Raw genomic sequence first — 20,594 nt, forward strand, 5'->3', positions numbered from 1 at the left:
TCAAATGCTGAAATGGAGGCCCGAGTTCTAACTGTTTTCTGTTAGCATTTTAAATGCTCAGTGCTTGTCTGGTTGCTCAAACATCTGGGCCATGGTTGGGTTTTTCCCGTCTGTGCCCAAAAGGTAGACAGCTTCCCTTCCCAGGAAGCTCTGCTTACACTCCTGTCTGAGGACTGGGTCCACACAGCCGTGCTGAAGCCCCAGGCCCGCCCGCCCTGCGGCCGTGTTGGTCCCCTGCGCTGTCCCTAGGCTGTGTCTGTGTTACACCGGGTTTCCCTGGGGGGTTCTGCTGTGGACCGGAGGGCCTCCTCAGGGCTGCCGTTCCTAGTGGATCTCAGGAACAGATCCCCGCCCCCGCCCCACCAGTGTCTGTGCTCAGCCCCAGACCCGCCCGCTCCCCCAGCCCACTGCTGACCCCAGCTCTCATGTTTCCTCGCAGGTCTGTAACATAGTGGCGGGACAGAGATGTATAAAAAAGCTGACCGACAATCAGACCTCAACCATGATCAGAGCGACTGCCAGGTCAGCCCCCGATCGGCAGGAAGAGATTAGCAAGCTGGTGAGCGTCCCATCGTTGGTGCAGGCCTCGGGTGGGGACAGGGTCCCTGGGCATGGCACCCTGGCGCTCTGGACAGTCGCAGCTTCTGGAAGGAAGCAAACATTGCCCCCCAACTCTGAGCCTCTTCTCTCTTCCCTTTCAAGATGAGAAGTGCCAGTTTCAATACAGATCCTTACGTTCGTGAATTTGGAATCATGGTAAAAGATGAGATGACAGACGTGACCGGACGGGTCCTCCAGCCGCCCTCCATCCTCTACGGGGGCAGGGTAGGTGGTAGGCTGGGCGGGGCTGTTCTGTGGGTGTTGGGAGTGTGTGTCCGAATGCTGACCGTGAAGCAAGAGCGTCCAACCCACTTCCTCACCCCTAGAGGTGTAGACCATGGTCAAGGTAGAGTCCTTCCTGCTCCTGTGTGAACCTGTAACAGCTGTTGGGCTTCACAGAGGACTGGTCTCCTTGACCCTTTAAAGTTGCCTGAGACCCCCTTTTGCTTATCTAAAGGTAAACTTTATTACCCCACCAGACTTTTAAGGCCATCGTTCTTTGTGTGCGGGGGACACGGTCAGTGATAAATTGTCCACAAGTTCCTTGCTGCCTCTGCTTTCTAACTGTTGTTTGGGTGGTATTTGGGAACAAGTACCTCAGTTTAGTTAATGCAAATGTTTGGCCTCTGGCTCTGGTCAGTTTGAACCTGACCCTTGAGCCCCTTAGGGCTCATGAGAAATTCTTCTTTTCTGCTGGGGTTTTCTCCAGCAAGGTGGTGGGCAGGCGGGGTCGTGGGGGGTGGGGTAGAGCGCAGCTTCAAAGGTCACAACTTCGGGAATTCCCTGGCGGTCCAGTGGTTAGCACTGGGTACTTTCACTGCCGGGACCTGGGTTTAATCCCTGGTCCGGGAACTAAGATCCTAAAGGAGGAAAGAAGCAAAAGTCATGGTGTTTGTCCATTAGGGAGCACCCGTGGGAACCTGTGTTCCGCTTGACTTGACCCTGTCCCAGCTGGTGGAGTGGGGCCTGTTGCAGGCTTTCATTTTGTTTTGTTTGCAGGTTTTTCCCTTTCTTATTTTAAAACGCAAGTTGTATTTATAAAAATGTTTAAAAGTTCAAAAAATGCAAAGAATTATAGGGGAAAATATCTCTTTTTTCCTCACGTCCCAGCGGATCTCCCAGGAGGCAGTTCTCTTTGTAAAATCACCCTGGGGATTATCCATGTGTTTTTTTCACTCCTTGTGGGCATAGTAACGTATTAAATACCCTTCTATACCTTGTCCTTCTTTAACTTACTGTTTTCTCTTAGATCACAAGGAGGTCTTGGAGTGCATGTGACACGTGGCTCCCTCATTGTTTTAGAGTGTTGCTAGGTAGTCCCCTGTGGGGGGTACGCCCCCCCACCCCCCCCCGCCGGGCCGTGGGTGTTTGGGGCTGCTCCCTGCTCTCTCCAGGAGGCCCCCTGGCTCCTTCTCAGCCCCCTTGTGTGCCTGGGAGCCCAGACACTGCCCCCAGGGCACCTTCCTACCTTCCTGCAGCCCAGCAGGGAGGCGGGTTCCCCTTTGCATGCCAGAAGGAGTGAGGCCTGGTAAAGCCAGGACTGCAGATCCTGCGTCTTTAGTGAAGGCAGGAGGTGTCTAGAGAATAAAACAGCTCTTTAACCTTGCAGGAATGTTAGAATCCTAAGGATTCGAAGTTTTTCATGCTTCTAAATGAACAAATTTTTCCAAATCTCTTAAACATAATAGGGGGAGCAAACACGTCTCATCACCGGCCCTACCCATTGTCCTGTCAGACAAAACATTAAATGTCCTCCGGCAACATTTGCTGATGTCTAGGCTCTGACAACAGCCCACACGTGGTGGTGGCTCGCTCTCTTACAGAAGGAGGCTGGCCAGAACAGGGTACTAGTTTAGAAAAAAATATGAAACATTCATTTCTGTAATGTTTGACTTTTACCGTATACTTGTATTACTTTAGTAAGAAAAATTAAAAAGTGTTTTCCATTAGAAAAATGGAGTAAGTGACCGCAACTGAGACACACTGAGCCCCGCAGGGCCTTAGGCCCACGGCTCTGCTCCTTCCAGCGGCCCTTCCTCCTGGTCCCTCGAACTCCAGCGTCACCTGGAGGCAGTTAACAGATTCCTTAGGTGACAGTCAGTGTTGAGCCCTGGTCCTTTCTGGTGGAGAGATGACAGAATCAAGCAGATGCGTTTCTGTTGTTTCTGTTCTCAAATGGGAGTAGCTTGAGCAGCGGCGGGCAGTGGGGAGCGGGACACGGGGGTGTGGCTCAGTCCCCACTGGCCTGGCCGCCCCCAGGCATGGGGCTGGGAGAAGCGCCCTGCTTCCGTGCCCTTCCCTGGCTGCCGTGGCTGGTCTTGGCGGAGGGAAAATCCTTGTTTCTGACACAGGAGGCCATCCTGTTCCTGCAGGCTACATGTGAGGGTGGGTGGGGCTCTGGGCCCTCCCTGCTCCTGCTCCCGCTCCCGCCCCTCCATCCCTCTGCTTGTCCTCCAGCCACCCTCCGCCCAGCTCACCTCCCCCACCCCCTCTCTCTGTCCCTCCGTCCTTGGTCTGTGCATCCGTCCAGCCCTCCTGTGAGCACTGGTGCCCCCGTAGGCCCCCACAGCGTGGGGCTACGCAGCACTGGAGGCTGCACACAGGCCCGGTCCTCGGCCGCAGGAGGCTCCCTCTGCTTGGGGACCAGCCACAGTGGGGACAGTGACAAAATCCAGGGTCAGAGGGCTGTTTTCTTCTCATTCTGAGCGTCTTGCCATTTGCAGAATAAGGCGATTGCCACCCCAGTCCAGGGCGTGTGGGACATGAGGAACAAGCAGTTCCACACGGGCATTGAGATCAAGGTGTGGGCCATCGCCTGCTTCGCCCCCCAGCGCCAGTGCACGGAGGTGCACCTCAAGTAAGGCTGCCAGCCGGGCACGCGGTCCCGGGGTGGGTGTGGGGAGGCCTGCTCCGAGTGGAGCAGGTGGCAGCCTCCGAGGGGAGGGCGGGGCTTGGCAGAGGGCGTTGCTCAGGGTGGGCCAGTCAGGAAGGGGGAGCTTTGCTTCTCAGACTTGCTGTGGGAGTGATTGTGCAGAGGTGCAGCAGGTTATGAGAGAAAACAGTAAGTGAGCAAGTGTACGGTGAAAGTGAAAGCTGCTCACTCGGGTTCGACTCTGCGATCCTGTGGCCTGTAGAGTCCATGGAATTCTCCAGGCCAGAATACTAGAGTGGGTAGCCATTCCCTTCTCCAGGGGATCTTCCTGACCCAGAAATAGAACTGGGGTCTCCCACATTGCAGGCGGGTTCTTTACCAGCTGAGCCGCCAGGGAAGCCCAAATATACTGGAGTGGGTAGCCTGTCCCTTCTCCAGGGGATCTTCCCGACCCAGGAGTCGAACCTGGGTCTCCCACATTGCAGGCGGGCTCTTTAGCAGCCAAGCCCAATAAGTGTACCAACCAGAGGCAAAGGAGAAAGTTGAGTTCACTGAACTAGCACTGTTTTTAAAAGCACTTTAGATTCATGTTTCTATATCAGACCAACCTGACCCGGTGTCAGACACTTTGAAAGCAGCACTATAAATGTAGTTTGGTTGCCCATGCTTCTCCAAGCAGCCAAAACCTAACAGGGAATGGAAGGCGTGTGCCTCCCACCTCCCTTGGGAGGGAGCAGGAGGGGCCCTCGGAGCAGGGAGTCGCCGGTGGGCGTCTGAGCGGGCCTTGGTCCCAGGGAGCTGCAGCTCTAGGCGTTCTGGAGAGCTGGCATAAGGGCCGGAGCCCTTTCTCCCACACCGCCGGCAGAGAGAGCAGGGAGGGGTGGGGTGTACAGTCTGACCTCAGGCTGCCTCCCCCGCTTCTGTCTGGGGCCCTTGTGTCATTTCTCCTGGCGCCAGATGGCCCCAGGGCAGGTGCACCGTGGGCGTAGACGCAGATTCACGCTTGTGCGTTTCTTCACCTGCACTAACGTACTGGAGGCTGGGCGCTAACTGGCTGGGGTGGGGCGGCGTATCCTCGCTTTATCATAAAAGGCTGGGATGTTTCTGTCCCTGCGCTAAAATGGAAGCTGTGGCGCGTCTCCCCCACCCCGCCTGTGACGGCCGCAGCTGCTGGTGCTGCTCTTAGCTGCGGGCTGTCTTGTTTTCTCCCGTGGCCATGTCATCTGAGTCCAAGCTGTGTGCATGGGATAAACCGGGGGAGTCCAAAGGGATAGTCAGTTCATGGCTCTCATTGCCCTGACAGTGCTCGGCGTCTGCGGGCAAGTGGGCAGCAGCTGTTTGTGCCCGACTGTAAAAGAACAGCCCTGTCGCTGCCTGGGAGGGTCACAGCTGGTGGGGGCGGCGAGGCCACGATACGGCATCTCCTGTTACATCCTGACTTTTCAGGGACCTGTGTGCTGAGCACGCGGGCAGCCTCTGTACATTGTGTTGTTGAAACAACCTCATCTCGGGCTTCAGCAGGGACTCAGCTCAATGAGAACGGCCTGGGGTCTGGATCGGTTAACACTGCCTTTTCTCGGGGCCTCTGGTGGGTCTGGATCGTCGGCACTCTGGGTTCTTCTTCATGTAACAACCCTGCTCCTCCAGGTCCTTCACGGAGCAGCTCAGAAAGATCTCGAGAGATGCGGGCATGCCCATCCAGGGCCAGCCGTGCTTCTGTAAATATGCCCAGGGGGCGGACAGCGTGGAGCCCATGTTCCGGCACTTGAAGAACACGTACGCTGGCCTGCAGCTGGTGGTGGTCATCCTGCCGGGGAAGACCCCCGTTTATGGTAGGTCTTGGTGCCGCCCCGGCCCTGGCCCTACGGGTGTGCGGTGCGGCCTCTGCCACACCCAGGAGGGGCCTGTGTCTGAGTGAGACCAGGTGGTGTCTGATTGTGGCATGCACGTGCCCAGGGCCACCTTGGCAGTGTCGTCTGAGGCCCCGGTTCCCCGAGATGGGTGTCCCGAGGGGGTGTGGGATGCGGCAGGCGTGCAGTTACCTTGTCCGCTGCGGACACAGACTTCGGCTGAATGAAGAATGGTCACGCGATATGCACGCAGTAATCCCCTCGGAGGGGCGGGGGCAGTCCTCAGCTCCTATTTGGGACTTGGCCCTCCTCTTGTGAGCCGTGCCATCTTAGAATCCTCTGGGATTTGATCAGAGTCCTTTCTGCCAGAAGGCCGGTTGCACTTCCACCTGGCTCAGAGTTTCCAAGCCCTGGGATGGAGTCCCAGGCCATGGTGGGGGAAGCTCCCGGGTGTAGGCAAGCGATGGGGAGGTGGGTGCGTGTGGGTCTGCTGGAAGCCCGGTGGGAACCGGAGGCCCCGTGCAGGAGGTGTGTGGGCACCATGGGGAAGAGGGAAGAGAGGCACGATTGGCTCACTGACTGGCTTCCCCGTCTCCTATGGGCTCTGCATCCAGGAGCAGGAGGAAGCCCAGGTGACTCTTCTCCCAGGGTCTCCCGTCTCTGCTGGCCTGTCCAGAGAGCAGTTGCCCACTCGCTTCACAAGAGAACCCAGAATGGAGGGGGGTGTAGGCCTGGAGAGCACTTTGGCATCGGGTTTGTATTGGCCAGGGAGCAAGGATTCAGGGGTTTATATTTTTGACTACTCAAGCACTTGCTTGCTGACCCGAGTGCCTGGTTTCCAGCCTGGCCCTGTGCACACTGCCCTGTGCCCTGGAGAAGTTGCAGGAATGCCCCTGACTGCGAGCGGGCCTCCCTGAGCCAGTGGGGGACGCCCCGCAACTGGCACGGAACTGGGTCCGGGCTTGGCCGTGTGTGTGTCAGGCGCACGGGGTGGGCAGAGGAGCGCCGGGAAGCCATGCTGAGCACCCCGTTCTCTCGGCAGCTGAGGTCAAGCGTGTGGGAGACACGGTGCTGGGCATGGCCACGCAGTGTGTGCAGATGAAGAACGTGCAAAGGACCACGCCACAGACCCTGTCCAACCTCTGTCTGAAAATCAACGTCAAACTGGGCGGCGTGAACAACATTCTGCTGCCGCAGGGGAGGTGAGGCTGGCCCTCTGCCATGCATGGGGCTGCTGTGGTGACGCCCTGGGCAGGGCGATGCTGGGGTGGCTCTGCTCAGCTATGCCGAGTGCTGTCCCGGGCTTGGCAGGCGCAAGAAGTGAGTAGGACGAGGGTCTTGGCTGCTCCTGGTCTCGGTGTCCAAGGCCCCTGAGGACTGGTGCCGGCCCAAGGAGAAGGGCTTTCTGACCCCATCCGGAGATGGGTCCCGCATGTGAGATGTGGCAGCTGTATGGCCAGTGCCGTGTAGACAGGAGGGCTGCACCAGCACCCCAAGTGCCCTATGGTCAGTGCTAGATCAGGGGGCTTCCAGAGCAGGAGGCGGTGCTGTCGGCCCCAGGCCAGGGCCAGGCTCTGGGGGCTGAGCAGCAGTGATACAGCGGAAGGGAGCCCAGAAGGGTGAGGGCCTCATGGAGGAGGTGGCATGGTGCAGACTGGGCACTGGGGGCAGGGCTGTGTGGACACCAGGAGCAGCCTGCTCCAGAGGGTGCAGGCCGCGCAAGGGCCTTGGGGCAGCCTGCCTGCTGGGAGCGTGGCGGTCATTCTGCTCAGAGACCGAGGGGCGAGCCTGGGGGCCTGGCACTCGCTCCAGGGGAACGCAGCCGCTGGGGAGGTTCACAGGAGCAGCCCCGCTGACCTTGTTCTGAAAGGCGACCCCAGCTCTGGACAGACAGGAGGGCCAGGCCCGCCGGCGTCGTCCCAGGAGAGCCGCTGGTGGGAGCTAGGCCGGGGGCGGCCAGAGCAGTGGGTGTTTTGGCGATGGAGCTGCCTGGCTCGCTGAGAGGATGGGTTTGGTCTGTGCGTGGAAGAGGAGAGTCTAGATTGCCCCACCCTGGGCTCTGGGAGCGATGAGGCGCGCCAGCTGAAGCAGGGGGGCAGGGGCGGGCTGGCGGGAGCCTGTGCTGGAGAGGCTTGTTCAGGGCTCACGTGCGGGTGGTCGTTAGAGCTTGTGGGCTGGAGAGCACCCCGGGGTGCAGTGTAGACAGGAAGGACCGCCAAGCCTGGGCCCTGGGGGGTGCAGGGTTGGAAGGTCGTGGAGGCGAGGCGACAGCTCTGGAGCCCAGGAGGGGGTGGCGGGGAGCCCGTGCGTGGCCGCCACACGGCACCGACCAGCCAGGTGTGGCGAGGTGTGAGGCTCTCGGCCGCAGGGCTGGGGGACGTGAGCAGGGTGCAGGTGACCCTGCAGAGAGCAGTCCTGTTGCCATGGCAACGTGAGGCCTGGTCTGGAGGCAGGAGACGGGCTCAGCTAATCCCAGAGCTCTGCTGCCAGGCGTGCCGGGGAGCCGGGGGGCGGAGTGGACTGTCCAGTGGCTGCTGTGGTTGTGCCGGTTCAAAGTGTGAGTCAGAACTGCGTGTGTGGGTGCACCCGGGACCCATCAGAGGAAGGGGAGGGCAAGAGGAAAAGCTGTGGGGCCTGGGGGGCTCGGTGCAGGGCACTTGGGCAGCACGTGAGTCCGGGAGGAGAGAAGGATGAGGCATCAAGAAGGCTTCCGGTCGCACAGCCAGTGAGGCTGGGGCCCACCAGCTGTTGGAGAACCGGGCCCCCAACACTGCCTCTTTGGGGGGGTGACTGCTGGAGTGTGGCCAGCATTTAGAAGACCCTGGGAGAACAGCCTAGCTCCATGCTTCCCCACTGGGACACATTCACCCCCCCCCGAGAATATGTGGCTGTGTCTGGAGACACTGGGGTGCTGGGTAGAGAGCGATGCGGCTGCCAGGCGCCCTGCAGTGTGGCCGCAGGTCCAGGGTTGGCTGCAGACCTTGGACTCTGTGGACGCAACTATCTCGGAAACGTTCGATCACCTCCCCGGGGAGAGCCCTCCCGTCCCTGGGCGCAGCCTCAGCAGCTGTCCGCACCTGACCTCCCTCGTGCAGTGTGCGCCACCTGCAGCCTCTCCCGCTCTGGGTCACTCTGCAGCAGGTCTCACCCCGAGCCTCTTTGTCCCCATCAGATGTTCTCTGTCTGTGTCAGAGAGATAAGGAGTCTTTAAAGCAGAGCCCCAGAGTAGGGCTGGTGCCCATGTCCTGAGAGGTCCGGGCGGTGTCCCCAAGCCGTGGCCCCTGACACTTGCTTCCCCCGCAGGCCTCCAGTGTTCCAGCAGCCCGTCATCTTTCTGGGGGCAGATGTCACTCACCCCCCCGCCGGGGATGGGAAGAAGCCGTCCATTGCCGCCGTGAGTATCACTTCCCACAGTCCCTCTGTCCATGTGCGTTCCTACCCGTCCAGCATCTCTGTGATTGTCTGATTAGCGATGAAAGCACAGTGGTTTGGCCCAGTGCGGTCCTGTGCCCAGCCTGCTGACTTGTTCCCACTGGTTGGCACCTGCAGGCAACTGCTTTCAGGCCAGCTTTCCTGGGGGACACTCCTCACTGCTGGGGGTGGGAGTCTTGGGGTGTTGCGTGTGGCTGTGCACCTGGCTTGGGGAAAACAATGTGCTTAGTAGAGTTTTGCACACTGTCAGGCTCTCCAGGGGCCACCTCTGGGCTGATGTAATTCAGCCTCATCTGATTATAAGTGGAAGAGGGGTTCTGAACAGTCGTTGAGTTTTTTATTAGGTCCCTTGGGCAAACTTACATTCTTGGGGACGCATTCATATACACCAGGGCCGCACACCCAGAAGATGCGTAAAGGTGGTGGGTTTGCCCGTGACTGGCCCTCGGGGCGCCTGCTGACCCCGCTGCCCCGCAGGTCGTGGGCAGCATGGACGCCCACCCAAACCGCTACTGTGCCACCGTACGCGTGCAGCAGCACCGGCAGGAGATCATCCAGGACCTGGCGGCCATGGTGCGCGAGCTGCTCATCCAGTTCTACAAGTCTACGCGCTTCAAGCCCACCCGCATCATCTTCTACCGCGACGGCGTCTCCGAGGGGCAGTTCCAGCAGGTGGGCACCGCCTCGCTGCCTCCGCCCTCCTCTCTGTGTCTGCACTTCCCCGTCCCTCTGCAGGAGGACGTCTCGGGTTTCTGTTCTGCCTCCAGGTTTATCTGGTCACTGTGTGGTACGGGTGGGGCGTGCAGGGTGGTCAGGACCCTGCAGCAGGATGGGAGGAGAGGCGGGGGCAGGGGCCGGGGTTGGGCGAGGCCAGTCCAGCAGGTTCAGTCCAGCACACACCAGACAGGGCCTGTTCCGGCTCCACACTTTGCCTTCTAGGCTGTGGGGAGTCTGGACTAGGGGACACATTCTGGAGGCCACCTCTACAGGGGAAGGGAGAGGAGAGACAGGGGCCAGTATCCTTGTACCCCAACCCCTGGTGCTACTCAGATAATGGTGGGCGTCACAGCAGGTTTCAAGGTGGGAATGCTTCTATTTTCAGTTCAGTCCAGTCGATGAGTCATCTCTGACTCTCTGCGACCCATGGACTGCAGCACACCAGGCTTCCCTGTCCGTCACCAACTCCCTGAGCTTGCTCAAACTGGTGTCCATCAAGTCGGTGATGCCATCCAACCATCTTACCCTTTGTCGTCCCCTTCTCCTGACTTCAGTCTTTCCCAGCATTAGGGTCTTTTCCGATGACTCAGTTCTTTGCATCAGGTGGCCAAAGTTTTGGACCTTCAGCATCAATCCTTCCAATGGATATTCAGGACTGATTTTCTTTAGGATTGACTGGTTGGTTCTCCTTGCACTCCAAGGGGCTCTCAAGAGTCTTCTCCAGCACCATAGTTCAAAAGCATCAATTCTTCGGCATTCAGCTTTCTTTATGGTCCAATTCTCACATCCATACATGACTACCGGAAAAACCATAGCTTTGACTAGACAGTTCTTTGTCGGCAAAGAATAGCTCTGCTTTTTAATATGCTGCCTAAGTTGGTCATACCTTTTCTTCTAAGGAGCAAGCATCTTTTAATATCATGGCTGCAGTCACCATCTGCAGTGATTTTGGAGCCCCCAAAAATAAAGTCTCTCACTGTTTCCATTGTTTCCCCATCTATTTGCCATGAAGTGATGGGACCAGATGCCATGATCTTAGTTTTCTGAATGTTGAGTTTTCAGCCAGCTTTTTTCACTCTCCTCTTTCACTTTCATCAAGAGGCTCTTCAGTTCCTCTTTGGTTTCTGCCATAAGGGTGGTATTATCTGCATATCTGAGGTTATTGATATTTCTCCCAGCAATCTTGATCTCAGCTTGTGCTTCTTCTAGCCCAGTGTTTCTCATGATGTACTCTGCATGTAAGTTAAATAAGCAGGGTGACAATATACAGCCTTGACATACTCCTTTTCCTATTTGGAACCAGTCTGTTGTTCCATGTCCGGTTCTAACTGTTGCTTCCTGACCTGCATAGAGATTTCTCAGGAGGTAGGTTAGGTGGTCTGGTATTCCCATCTCTCTAAGAATTTTCCACAGTTTGTTGTGATCCACACAGTCAAAGATTTTGGGATAGTCAATAAATCAGAAATAGATGTTTTTCTGGAACTCTTTTGCTTTCTCAATGATCCAACGGATGTTGGTAATTTGATCTCTGGTTCATCTGCCTTTTCTAAATCCAGCTTGAGCGTCTGGAAGTTCTCAGTTCATGTACTGTTGAAGCCTGGCTTGGAGAAGTTTGAGCGTTACTTTGCTAGCGTGTGAGATGAGTGCAATTGTGTGGTAGTTTGAGCATTCTTTGTCATTGCTTTTCTTTGGGATTGGAATGAAAACTGACCTTTTCCAGTCCTGTGGCCACTGCTGCGTTTTCCAAATTTGCTGGCATATTGAGTGCAACACTTTCACAGCATCATCTTTTAGGATTTGAAATAGCTCAACTGGAATTCCATCACCTCCACTAGCTTTGTTCATAGTGATGCTTCCTAAGGCCCACTTGACTTCGCATTCCAGGATGTCTGGCTCTAGGTCAGTGATCACACCATTGTGGTTATCTGGGTCATGAAGATCTTTTTTGTACAGTTCTTCTGTGTATTCTTGCCACCTCTTCTTAATATCTTCTGCTTCTGTCAGGTCCATACCATTTCTGTCCTTTATCGAGCCCATCTTTGCATGAAATGTTCCCTTGGGATCTCTAATTTTCTTGAAGAGATCTCTAGTCTTTCCCTTTCTATTGTTTTCTTCTATTTCTTTGCATTGATCGCTGAGAAGGGCTTTCTTATCTCTCCTTTCTGTTCTTTGGAACTCTACATTCAGATGAGTACATCTTTGCTTTTCTCCTTTGCCTTTAACTTCTCTTCTACTCTCAGCTATGTATAACGCCTCCTCAGACAACGGTTTTGCCTTTTTGCATTTCCTTTTCTTGGGGATGGCCTTGATCACTGCCTCCTATAAAATGTCACAAACTTCCATCCATAGTTCTTCAGGCACTCTATCAGATCTAATTCCTTGAATCTATTTGTCCCTTCCACTGTATAATCGTAAGGGATCTGATTTAGGTCATACCTGAATGGTCTGGTGGTTTTCCCTACTTTCTTCAATTTAAGTCTGAATTTGGCAATAAGGAGTTCATGATCTGAGCCACAGTCAGCTCCTGGTCTTGTTTTTGCTGACTGTATAGAGCTTCTCCATCTTTGGCTGCAACAAATATAATCAGTCTGATTTCGGTGTTGACCATCTGGTGATGTCCATGCGTAGAGTTGTCTCTTATGTTGTTGGAAGAGGGTGTTTGCTATGACTAGGGCATTCTCTTGGCAAAACTCTGTTAGCCTTTGCCCTGCTTCATTTTGTACTCCAAGGCAAAACTTGCCTATCACTCTAGGTATATCTTGACTTCCTATTTTTGTATTCCAGTCCCTTATGATGCAAAGGACATCTTTTTTGGTGTTATTTCTCAAAGATTTTGTAGGTCATCACATAACTGTTCAACTTCAGCTTCTTCAACATTCATGATTGGGGCATAGACTTGGATTACTGTGACGCTGAATGATTTGCCTTGGAAACGAACAGAAATCATTGTGTCATTTTTGAGAGTACATCCAAGTACTGCATTTTGGACTCTTTTGTTGACTATGAGGGCTACTCCATTTCTTCTAAGGGGTTCTTGCCCACAGTAGTAGATATAACGGTCATCTGAATTAAATTCACCCATTCCGGTCCACTTTAGTTTGCTGATTCCTAGAATGTTGACGTTCACTCTTGCCATCTCCTGTTTGATCGCTTCCAATTTGCCTTAATTCATGGACCTAACATTCCAGGTTCCTATGCAATATTGTTCTTTACAGCATCGGACCTTGTTTCTATCACCTGTCACATTCACGGTGTTGTTTTGCTTTGGCTCTGTCTCTTCATTCTTTCTGGAGTTATTTCTCCACTGATCTCCAGTAGCATACTGGGCACCTACCAACCTGGGGAGGTAATCTTTCAGTGTCATATCTTTTTACCTTTTCATACTATTCATGGTCTTCTCAAAGCAAGAATACTGAAGTGGTTTGCCATTCCCTTCTGCAGTGGACCACATTTTGTCAGAACTCTCCATCATGACCTGTCCATCTTGGGTGGCCCTACACAGCATGGCTCATAGTTTCATTGAGTTAGACAAGGCTGTGGTCCATGTGATCAGTTCAGTTAGTTTTTCGTGATTGTGGTTTTCATTCTGTCTGCCCTCTGATGAAGAAGGATAAAAGGCTTATGGAAGCTTCCTGATGCGAGAGACTGACTTTGGGAAAAACTCCCATTTAAAAAAAAAAAGAAAGAAAAATTCCCATTTTAAATCTTAGGAAACTGGGGATCAGACAGGTTTTGTGGCTTTGATAGCCACAGGCTTGCTTAGTGGTGGAGCTGGGTTTTAGACTAGGCTCAGCACCTGAGCTAGTGGAGTTTGTTTGCTTGTGTGTCTCTAAGTAGATTCTCTCCAATCCAGAAATAAGTTGTCGGATTGATTTGTGTGTGTGTTTCCCATCATGCCTTCATGTCCACTGTGGATGGTAGCACTTAGAACATTCCAGACACCATGCTCTGCTTGTTTATGCATTATCTAACCTAAGCCATTTAACCACGAAACCTGGGAGCCATTTGCTCCATGATAGAAATGAAGAAACAGGCTCAAAGAGACGGAATCACAACAGCTAGCAGCAAGCTAGCAGAGCTATAAGACTTAAATATGTATCAAACGTACATGTGATAAAGGGAGTCGTTTTAAGGTAACGCGAGGCCCCAAAACTTAGCAGTCCTCAAGCATGTCCTGCTTCCTATCTGCAGGTTCTGCACCATGAGTTACTGGCCATCCGTGAGGCGTGCATTAAGCTAGAGAAGGACTACCAGCCAGGCATCACGTTCATCGTGGTCCAGAAGAGACACCACACGCGGCTCTTCTGCACTGACAAGAACGAGCGGGTGAGTGTCCCTGGGCCCCCCACCCACCCTGCCACACTGAGGACCTGGTGACACGGGGATCCCAGGCTCGTGGGGACCGGCCACAGGCATTAGAGCAGGGCTCGCCTCAGCTTGGGGAGCAGTTGGAACCTGTAAACCCCACTGGTTGGGATGCGTCTGGGGGGGTGTCTTTTATCCCATGTGGAAATGACCAAAGGTGAGGCTTCAGAGTCGGTGAGCAGCTGTGGTCCTAGACAGCGTGGTGTGAAGGATGAGGTAGAATGAGGGGAAGTGGGAGCCCTCAGGGCAGCTGGGGTGCTCCTGGAAGGGGGCCTGGCAGCTCTCCAGGGGTCCAGTCTGGAGGAGCGTCCAGGCTCCGTTACACCACCTGGCTGCTCCAGGGTAAGAACCGTGTGCGAGCAGGAGGCTCGAGACTTAAAGATGTGACTGCTGAGAACTGTCCACAAATGGGGAGAGATGGGATTCCTTAGATTAAAAGACTGTTCTGTTCCTAACAGGATAATAAAAGTAAATCCACACCTAGACACATTGTCCTAAAACTGCACGGCGTCAAAGTAGCTGCATAAGATAAAAGACCTCCCGGAAGGAAAGGACATTAGGTCAGACTGCCCACCAGCAGGACTGGACACTGGGGGTTAGTGTCCATGGGGAGCAGTCCCCAAGAAGTTGACAAACACACCACTAGAGAGGTCTGTTTTAACAGACCACTGTCAGAAAGTGAAAGAGGTACCAAGACTGAAAATGGGAAGAGTGCAGGAAACAAGCTGGGGCGGACAGAGCCCTGCTGTGGCGGCCGAGCTCACGCCCAGGGCACAAGCACGAGCTGGCCTCATCCCAGGGCACAGAGGCGGCCTCAGAAGAGCGCCAGACCTCACCCTTCTACAAACCGCATTTTCCGTTACCCAGTTTTAAATCCGTGGTAGAAAAAAGCATAAGAAAACTTAAATTTTTCAATTTGATTGTAAGGAACGCATGCACTAAAAAGGTAAAGAGTAATCAATTGTGAAATGATCAGAAATGAATGAAAAGGAGAATTTCATACCAAACCCTGTGCAGTGCAGCCAACGCAGCACTTACGGAGGAGGTAGAGACACAGCTGCTGTGTTGTAAAACTAGAAAGAGGGCCATCAGTTAAGTCTGAAGCCGTAGGAAGGATGTCATCCCCAGGGGTCGAGGGATAGCTGAGGAGCTGGTGTGTGCAGCCCCCCTGCCGCCTCAGCCTGCAGACCTCTCTTCCCAGGAGTCAGGGGGATCAAAGTCAGCTTTTTCCTGCACTCCACTTTCTCTATAGAAATAGAAAATAGTGAACTAGAGAATGAATCGCCCACAGCACAGATTAACAGAAGTGAGGCATACTTCTCTGAAGATTATATAAATCTATCAGGACTGAACAAAAGAGAGAATACTCGTGATGATGTTGGGAGCAAAAGGTGATAATGGCCGGCTGCAGAGGGGGTGTTATTTGAATCATACTGGATAACAGCGTCATGACAGCACGTTGGAGAGCAGGAGAAACAGATGCAAATAGTCAGTTGTAGAATGACTTCAGTTGCCAGGACCAGCGGAGGGGGACAGTCCCAGTTGTCGTCCCAAAGGCCTCGGGCCCAGAGAGCTTTACAGGCAAATTGTACCAAGGTGTCACGAGGTGACCATGTGAATGTGTGGCACAGGCTGGGGAAAAAAAAAACGAGAAACTACTTAGCTTATTTGATGAAGTTAGTCCAGAGGTTTTTATAGGCAAGCTTTAATAAACCTTCAGAGAACAATCTTGTAGAAAGAATCTCAGAGGACAGGAAAAGTCTGGGGGGCTCACATTATGAGGGTAGCCTGATAAAACCACCAAACGCTGTCCAGGATGTGGGCGCTGTGGTGAGGGGCACAGGGTCTGGAGTCCGAGGCCCTGGCTCCAGTCCGTCCCTGCAGCTTCCGGCGGCTTGCCCACAAGCTGTCAGCCCCTCTGCCCTGGACTGCCCTGTGAGAGTGCTGGGAGAGTGGCTGAGCTGACGCGCAGCACTCAGCGCAAGGTCAGTGCATCATTAGGCCGAGGATTCTCCGGCCCTTTGGACAGGAGTGGAGGCGGATAGCCAACTTGGAGCACAGTTCAGCAGTTCTAGAGATCTACCCTGGGGAAACCCACATGCTTGTATTCAGGGGGACAAACAGTAAAAAATCTCCCTGCTAACAGGAGAAGAGTTTGTGGTGTGTTTATATATTGGCATTTACATAGCAATGAAAAGTAATTCAAAAAAGTAATAAACACTATCTACCAAATGACTGTCAAAATTGCAATGTGGAACAAACACAGCAAGTAGCAAAATACACCGGATACATGTGTACAGGTTTTAAACGTGCAAAGTAACACAGTATAACGCTAATGGAGGCTTAAATATGTAACAAAAATTGTGAGTTTGTGTGGGAGTAAGGAAGTCTAGATTTGAGACTGCAGCATGGAAGGGGGTGCAAAGGTAGGCACCCTTCTCAGGTATTTCGTTTCTTTCTCACATGTCTCTGAGGCAGCTTGCACCCGTTCAGCAAGCGCTTGCAGAAGGTGCATAGGGGTTATATGGGAGATTTTCTCTTCTGTATGTGTGTTTGAAATTGCACAACTTCACAAAAAAAATCGAGTGACTTCGTGATTGATTGGGACTTTGCCGTTCCAGGAGCTGGGTGTTGGGTGGATTTTCAGTGGTCAAGTGTAAACTGAGGTTGAGTGGTTTGGTAGGACTTGTAGTCCCACCCACACCCAGCTCCTGGGCTGGTCTCTGGTGGGGCGGCTCGCCCTCCCCAGTGGACTGGAGAAGCCCTAGGCATCTGTCTGGGTTTTCTAGCTCTTCTGCCTTGAGTATTGGCGGGGGCGTTGGGGGTAGGAATGGCTGTCAGGTATCCATCGTCTGGTCTTAGATTTGTATGTTGATGACAGTTTCCATCTTGGCCTCAACAGTTAAAAAAAAAAAAAAAAACACCCTTCAAGTGGTCCACACAGATGCTTGAGTGAAAGTCCTCAGGGGCCTTTATGAGATGGCAAAAAATAACTCCAGCCCAAACAAAACAGGAGCTAGTTTGATGTCAGTTGTTAGTGCGTGTTTAATTTAATGCTGCAGTCCTGAGCAAATGCATAGGCCAACCTAAGGTCTTAAGAAGAGACGACAGTGTGGCTGAGTCTCATTTGCTTGCTTGCATCACTTTGCCACCCCCAGCCGCGTCTAATGGGCTCTTGTGTTGCTCAAGGTTGGGAAAAGCGGAAACATTCCAGCAGGCACAACCGTGGACACGAAAATCACCCACCCGACTGAGTTTGACTTCTACCTGTGTAGTCATGCTGGCATCCAGGTGAGGACACAGGGTGGACAGGCTCGGTGTCAGAGCGCAGGCCATGTGCCAGGCACTCAGGTGGGCACCTGGGATGTGGTGGTCAGCAGTGAGCCTGGGGCTCTGGCAGTCCTGAGGGGAGGCTGATGGGTGACCACTGGACAGCGGGGGCTCAGCACCATCCGGCGCTGTCAGGGGCGTGGGGGAGATGATGTCTGGTGGCAAGGGCAAAGGCCTGGCAGGCTGGAGGGGACCAGGGGGGTCCCTGTGTGCCAGGGCTCGGCGAGCACTTGGGGGTCAGGGGGGTAACCGAGGGGCAGGGTTGGCCTCACATGCTCACCTCACAGGTGAGCGGGCAGGGTCACGCGGGCATGCCTTGTCCCTCTGGTTAGGAGCCCCACGTCCTGCCAGGAGCCATCCTGGGGGAGTGGTGCCCCGTGCAGCTGTGCCCGCTGTCAGCACTACACCACCCCGATGTGAGGCTGTGCCCTGCAGGAGAGGGGCTCCTGGAGGAAGGGCTGAAGTCCCCTCCTGAGGGATCTGATCTAAACTTGGAGGATCACTGTGGACTCCGTACTTCGGACGTCCCGTGGGAACCACACACTGCCGAGGCCCTGGAACAGGGTGTGGCCAACTGGCCGTGGGCACGTCCAGCCTGCAGCCTGTGGGCACAGCCGAGGGCTGAGTGGGTTGTACATCTTTAAAGCGTTGTTGAAAAGGAGGAAGAGGAGCGTGGCTTAGAGAACGCGGAGGCTCCCGTGGTGTTCCCTGTGGTGGCTTCCGTGTCTGGCGGGCGCCTCGCCTGTACTGGCCCCCCAGCATCCATCACCGTCTCTTTCCTGGCCTCCCGCCTCCGGGTGGTGCTCTGGCCCTCCATGGCCTCCAGTTCGGCTGCTGGACCAGCCTTTCCCTGCTTTCCTGCGCAGGCCCTCTCTACTGAGGGAGTCTCGCTTTTGAGACAAGTGCTGTGACAGGACGAGCCTCTGGGGCCTGGCCCTGCTGTGTCCTCAGCAGACCCTCTGACGCTCATGCCCCGCTGCCCGTGGGCCCCGTGACCACCTGGGGTTAAATCCCCAAAGTGGGTGCAGACCGTGGCTCCTCAGAGGACACGCAGGCCTGCCGCCCACCAACTCTGGGAGCCTGAGCACAGACAAGACGGTGGAAGCAGCCAGCACCCAAGCGGGGGCATCAGGAAGGACCAGCCAGCTGGGTCAGGTGGCAGCCAGAAAAAGCCCTTCCCCCGGCTGACCGGCCATGGGTGCCCTGCCAGGCAGGGCAGTGGCCCTCGGGCACCCCCACTTTGTGGGGGAGAAAGGGGAGCAGGTGACCAGTCCATTTCCTTCAGTTTCAAAAGTTTCCAGACTACACACACTGCACAAAATAAATACATGTTCAAACTCCTATTTAAAAGGTGTTAATGTATAACTTATTAGAGATTTCTTCTTGTCTTTATAAATAAAACGTCGTAGAGAGCCTAACGCATACAGATACTGTCCTCAGAACAGCTACTTCTGTACAGTTGTCTTTCCTATGATTTCCTACGCACAAGTGAATGTGTGTGTGGTCTGCATTTTACCAGTCGGCGGTCATTTGATGATACATTGTAAGTAATAGAAACTTCTCGTCACTGAGCGTCCTCTGTGGCGCTTCCGCTGCGGGCGGAGGCACGGCTTCTCAGCACAGCCGGGCAGGTGAGTCCTGGAGCCCTCTCCGTGTCTGCCTCTCACCCTCTGACCTGCTTTCAGGGAACAAGCAGGCCCTCGCACTACCACGTGCTTTGGGATGACAATCGCTTCTCTTCCGATGAGCTGCAGATCCTCACCTACCAGCTGTGTCACACCTACGTGCGCTGCACACGCTCCGTGTCCATCCCGGCGCCAGCGTACTATGCTCACCTGGTGGCCTTCCGGGCCAGGTACCACCTGGTGGACAAAGAACACGACAGGTGAGTGGCACGCCTCTTCTGCCAGGGCCGTTTCCGCAACAGGCTTTGGCAGCTGCTTTTCCAGAGTGGGACACGGCGGGGTCCCCAGTAGCTGGAGCCGATTGTGACGCAGACGCCCGAAAGCCGGCATCTTCGCCGCCACTCGCTAGCTGTTGGCCGTCTTGCTAGAGGGCTGGTGTGTGGTCCTCACTTAGCTATCAGTGTGCTGCCTCGTGATGCATTAAAGGCTGCACTCTCTCTCTCTCTCCCCCTTCCCCCCACCCCTGCAGTGCTGAAGGAAGCCATACCTCCGGGCAGAGTAACGGACGAGACCATCAGGCGTTGGCAAAGGCCGTGCAGGTCCACCAGGACACGCTGCGCACCATGTACTTTGCTTGACATGTTTCAGTGTTTACGACTGTGTACCGAGTGGGATTCACACGAGACCAGCTACACTCAGACCAACAAATGCCCAGCCCTTCCGTGACAGCCAGCATCGAACATGACACGTCATCCATTTTAGTAGATTCTCCATGTTCCAGAATGCCTTCCGTCCCAGATTTCAAACTTGGATTTTGAACTGCAGACCTGTATGAGACCCCCATTGTCGTAGGAAATATGGTTTGCCAAAATCTTATAAGCTGCTTATTGAAATAGAGTCCCGTGTTTCCTAAAAATCTCCTAAAACCAGTCTATGAACTCAGGGCTTTAAAACATTTTTAATTTATTTGGTCATTCAATTTACTTATTTTTAACACATGATTCTCTATGAAATTGATGGGCTCAAACTAGCTGTGACCATTCTATGAGAGTGAAAGCAACACAGAACACGTTGTGGTTTTAAAGCCTTGAACATTCTGACGTTGTCACTAAAGTTTATTTCAGAGTGATGCCGGCGTGCTCCTGACCTGGCTCCCACCAGCTGTCCGGGACCCAAGGGCAGGGGCCAGGCGAGACGCCCGGGGTCTCTCGTTCTGCCACCGGCCGCCTTCCACTCAGCTCGAAGGAGGGCGCGGTGGCAGAAGATGGGCCGTGTGTGTTTATAACATTTACAGGTCCAGAGAGATTGGCAGACAAGTGCCATTTTAATAAAAAATTATTTAAGAAAAGGAAAAAGACAATATGCCGACAGGCTAATCATAAGATTTGTCCTATAGGACTGTGACATTTATTTTCCAAAGTTTCTAAAGAATACGGGTCTGTGGTGATAAATACAGTACAATCCTTTTTCACTGTTATGTCTTTAACGTAAGAGAAAAAATATATATATCTGGTTTGCAGTATTAATGTGGTAGATAGATGCTGTTTTTCATTTTATTGACTACGGGGTGCTTCTTGTGATCTGTTCAGCATATCAAGAGAGTTCTGGAGCCTGGACCACCCCTTGTGGTTCTCAGTGCCGAAGTGCAGGAGTATGCGGTTGACTCCATGTGGCTGCGGCCCGCCCCCGCGTGCTGAGTGCACAGCCTGGACCCTCCGGGGGCTTGGGTGTGCTCCCAGCAGTCTCTCCCCCTTCCCCGCCCCCTCACCCTCATGTGTCGCTCAGCCGATTAAGCACAAATGG

The 20,594-nt window shown here is 54.1% G+C and overlaps 1 protein-coding gene across 1 annotated transcript in view; it reads left to right on the top strand.

Annotated features, from left to right (window-relative positions):
- The window catches only part of AGO2 (argonaute RISC catalytic component 2), a 38,724-nt gene extending 18,511 nt beyond the window's left edge, over window positions 1–20,213 (top strand). Inside the window, exons 8-18 of the mRNA XM_068984015.1 lie at window positions 440–559; window positions 703–825; window positions 3,324–3,457; window positions 5,120–5,304; window positions 6,365–6,524; window positions 8,626–8,716; window positions 9,232–9,426; window positions 13,663–13,797; window positions 17,026–17,127; window positions 18,852–19,051; window positions 19,321–20,213. Coding sequence (XP_068840116.1) covers window positions 440–559; window positions 703–825; window positions 3,324–3,457; window positions 5,120–5,304; window positions 6,365–6,524; window positions 8,626–8,716; window positions 9,232–9,426; window positions 13,663–13,797; window positions 17,026–17,127; window positions 18,852–19,051; window positions 19,321–19,429 — 1,554 coding nt within the window. The 3' untranslated portion in view covers window positions 19,430–20,213. The remainder of the gene's footprint in view (window positions 1–439; window positions 560–702; window positions 826–3,323; window positions 3,458–5,119; window positions 5,305–6,364; window positions 6,525–8,625; window positions 8,717–9,231; window positions 9,427–13,662; window positions 13,798–17,025; window positions 17,128–18,851; window positions 19,052–19,320) is intronic.
- Window positions 20,214–20,594: the final 381 nt, after the last annotated feature.

This window comes from Capricornis sumatraensis, chromosome 11, assembly GCF_032405125.1.
Source record: "Capricornis sumatraensis isolate serow.1 chromosome 11, serow.2, whole genome shotgun sequence".
NCBI classification, from domain to species: Eukaryota; Metazoa; Chordata; class Mammalia; order Artiodactyla; family Bovidae; genus Capricornis; species Capricornis sumatraensis.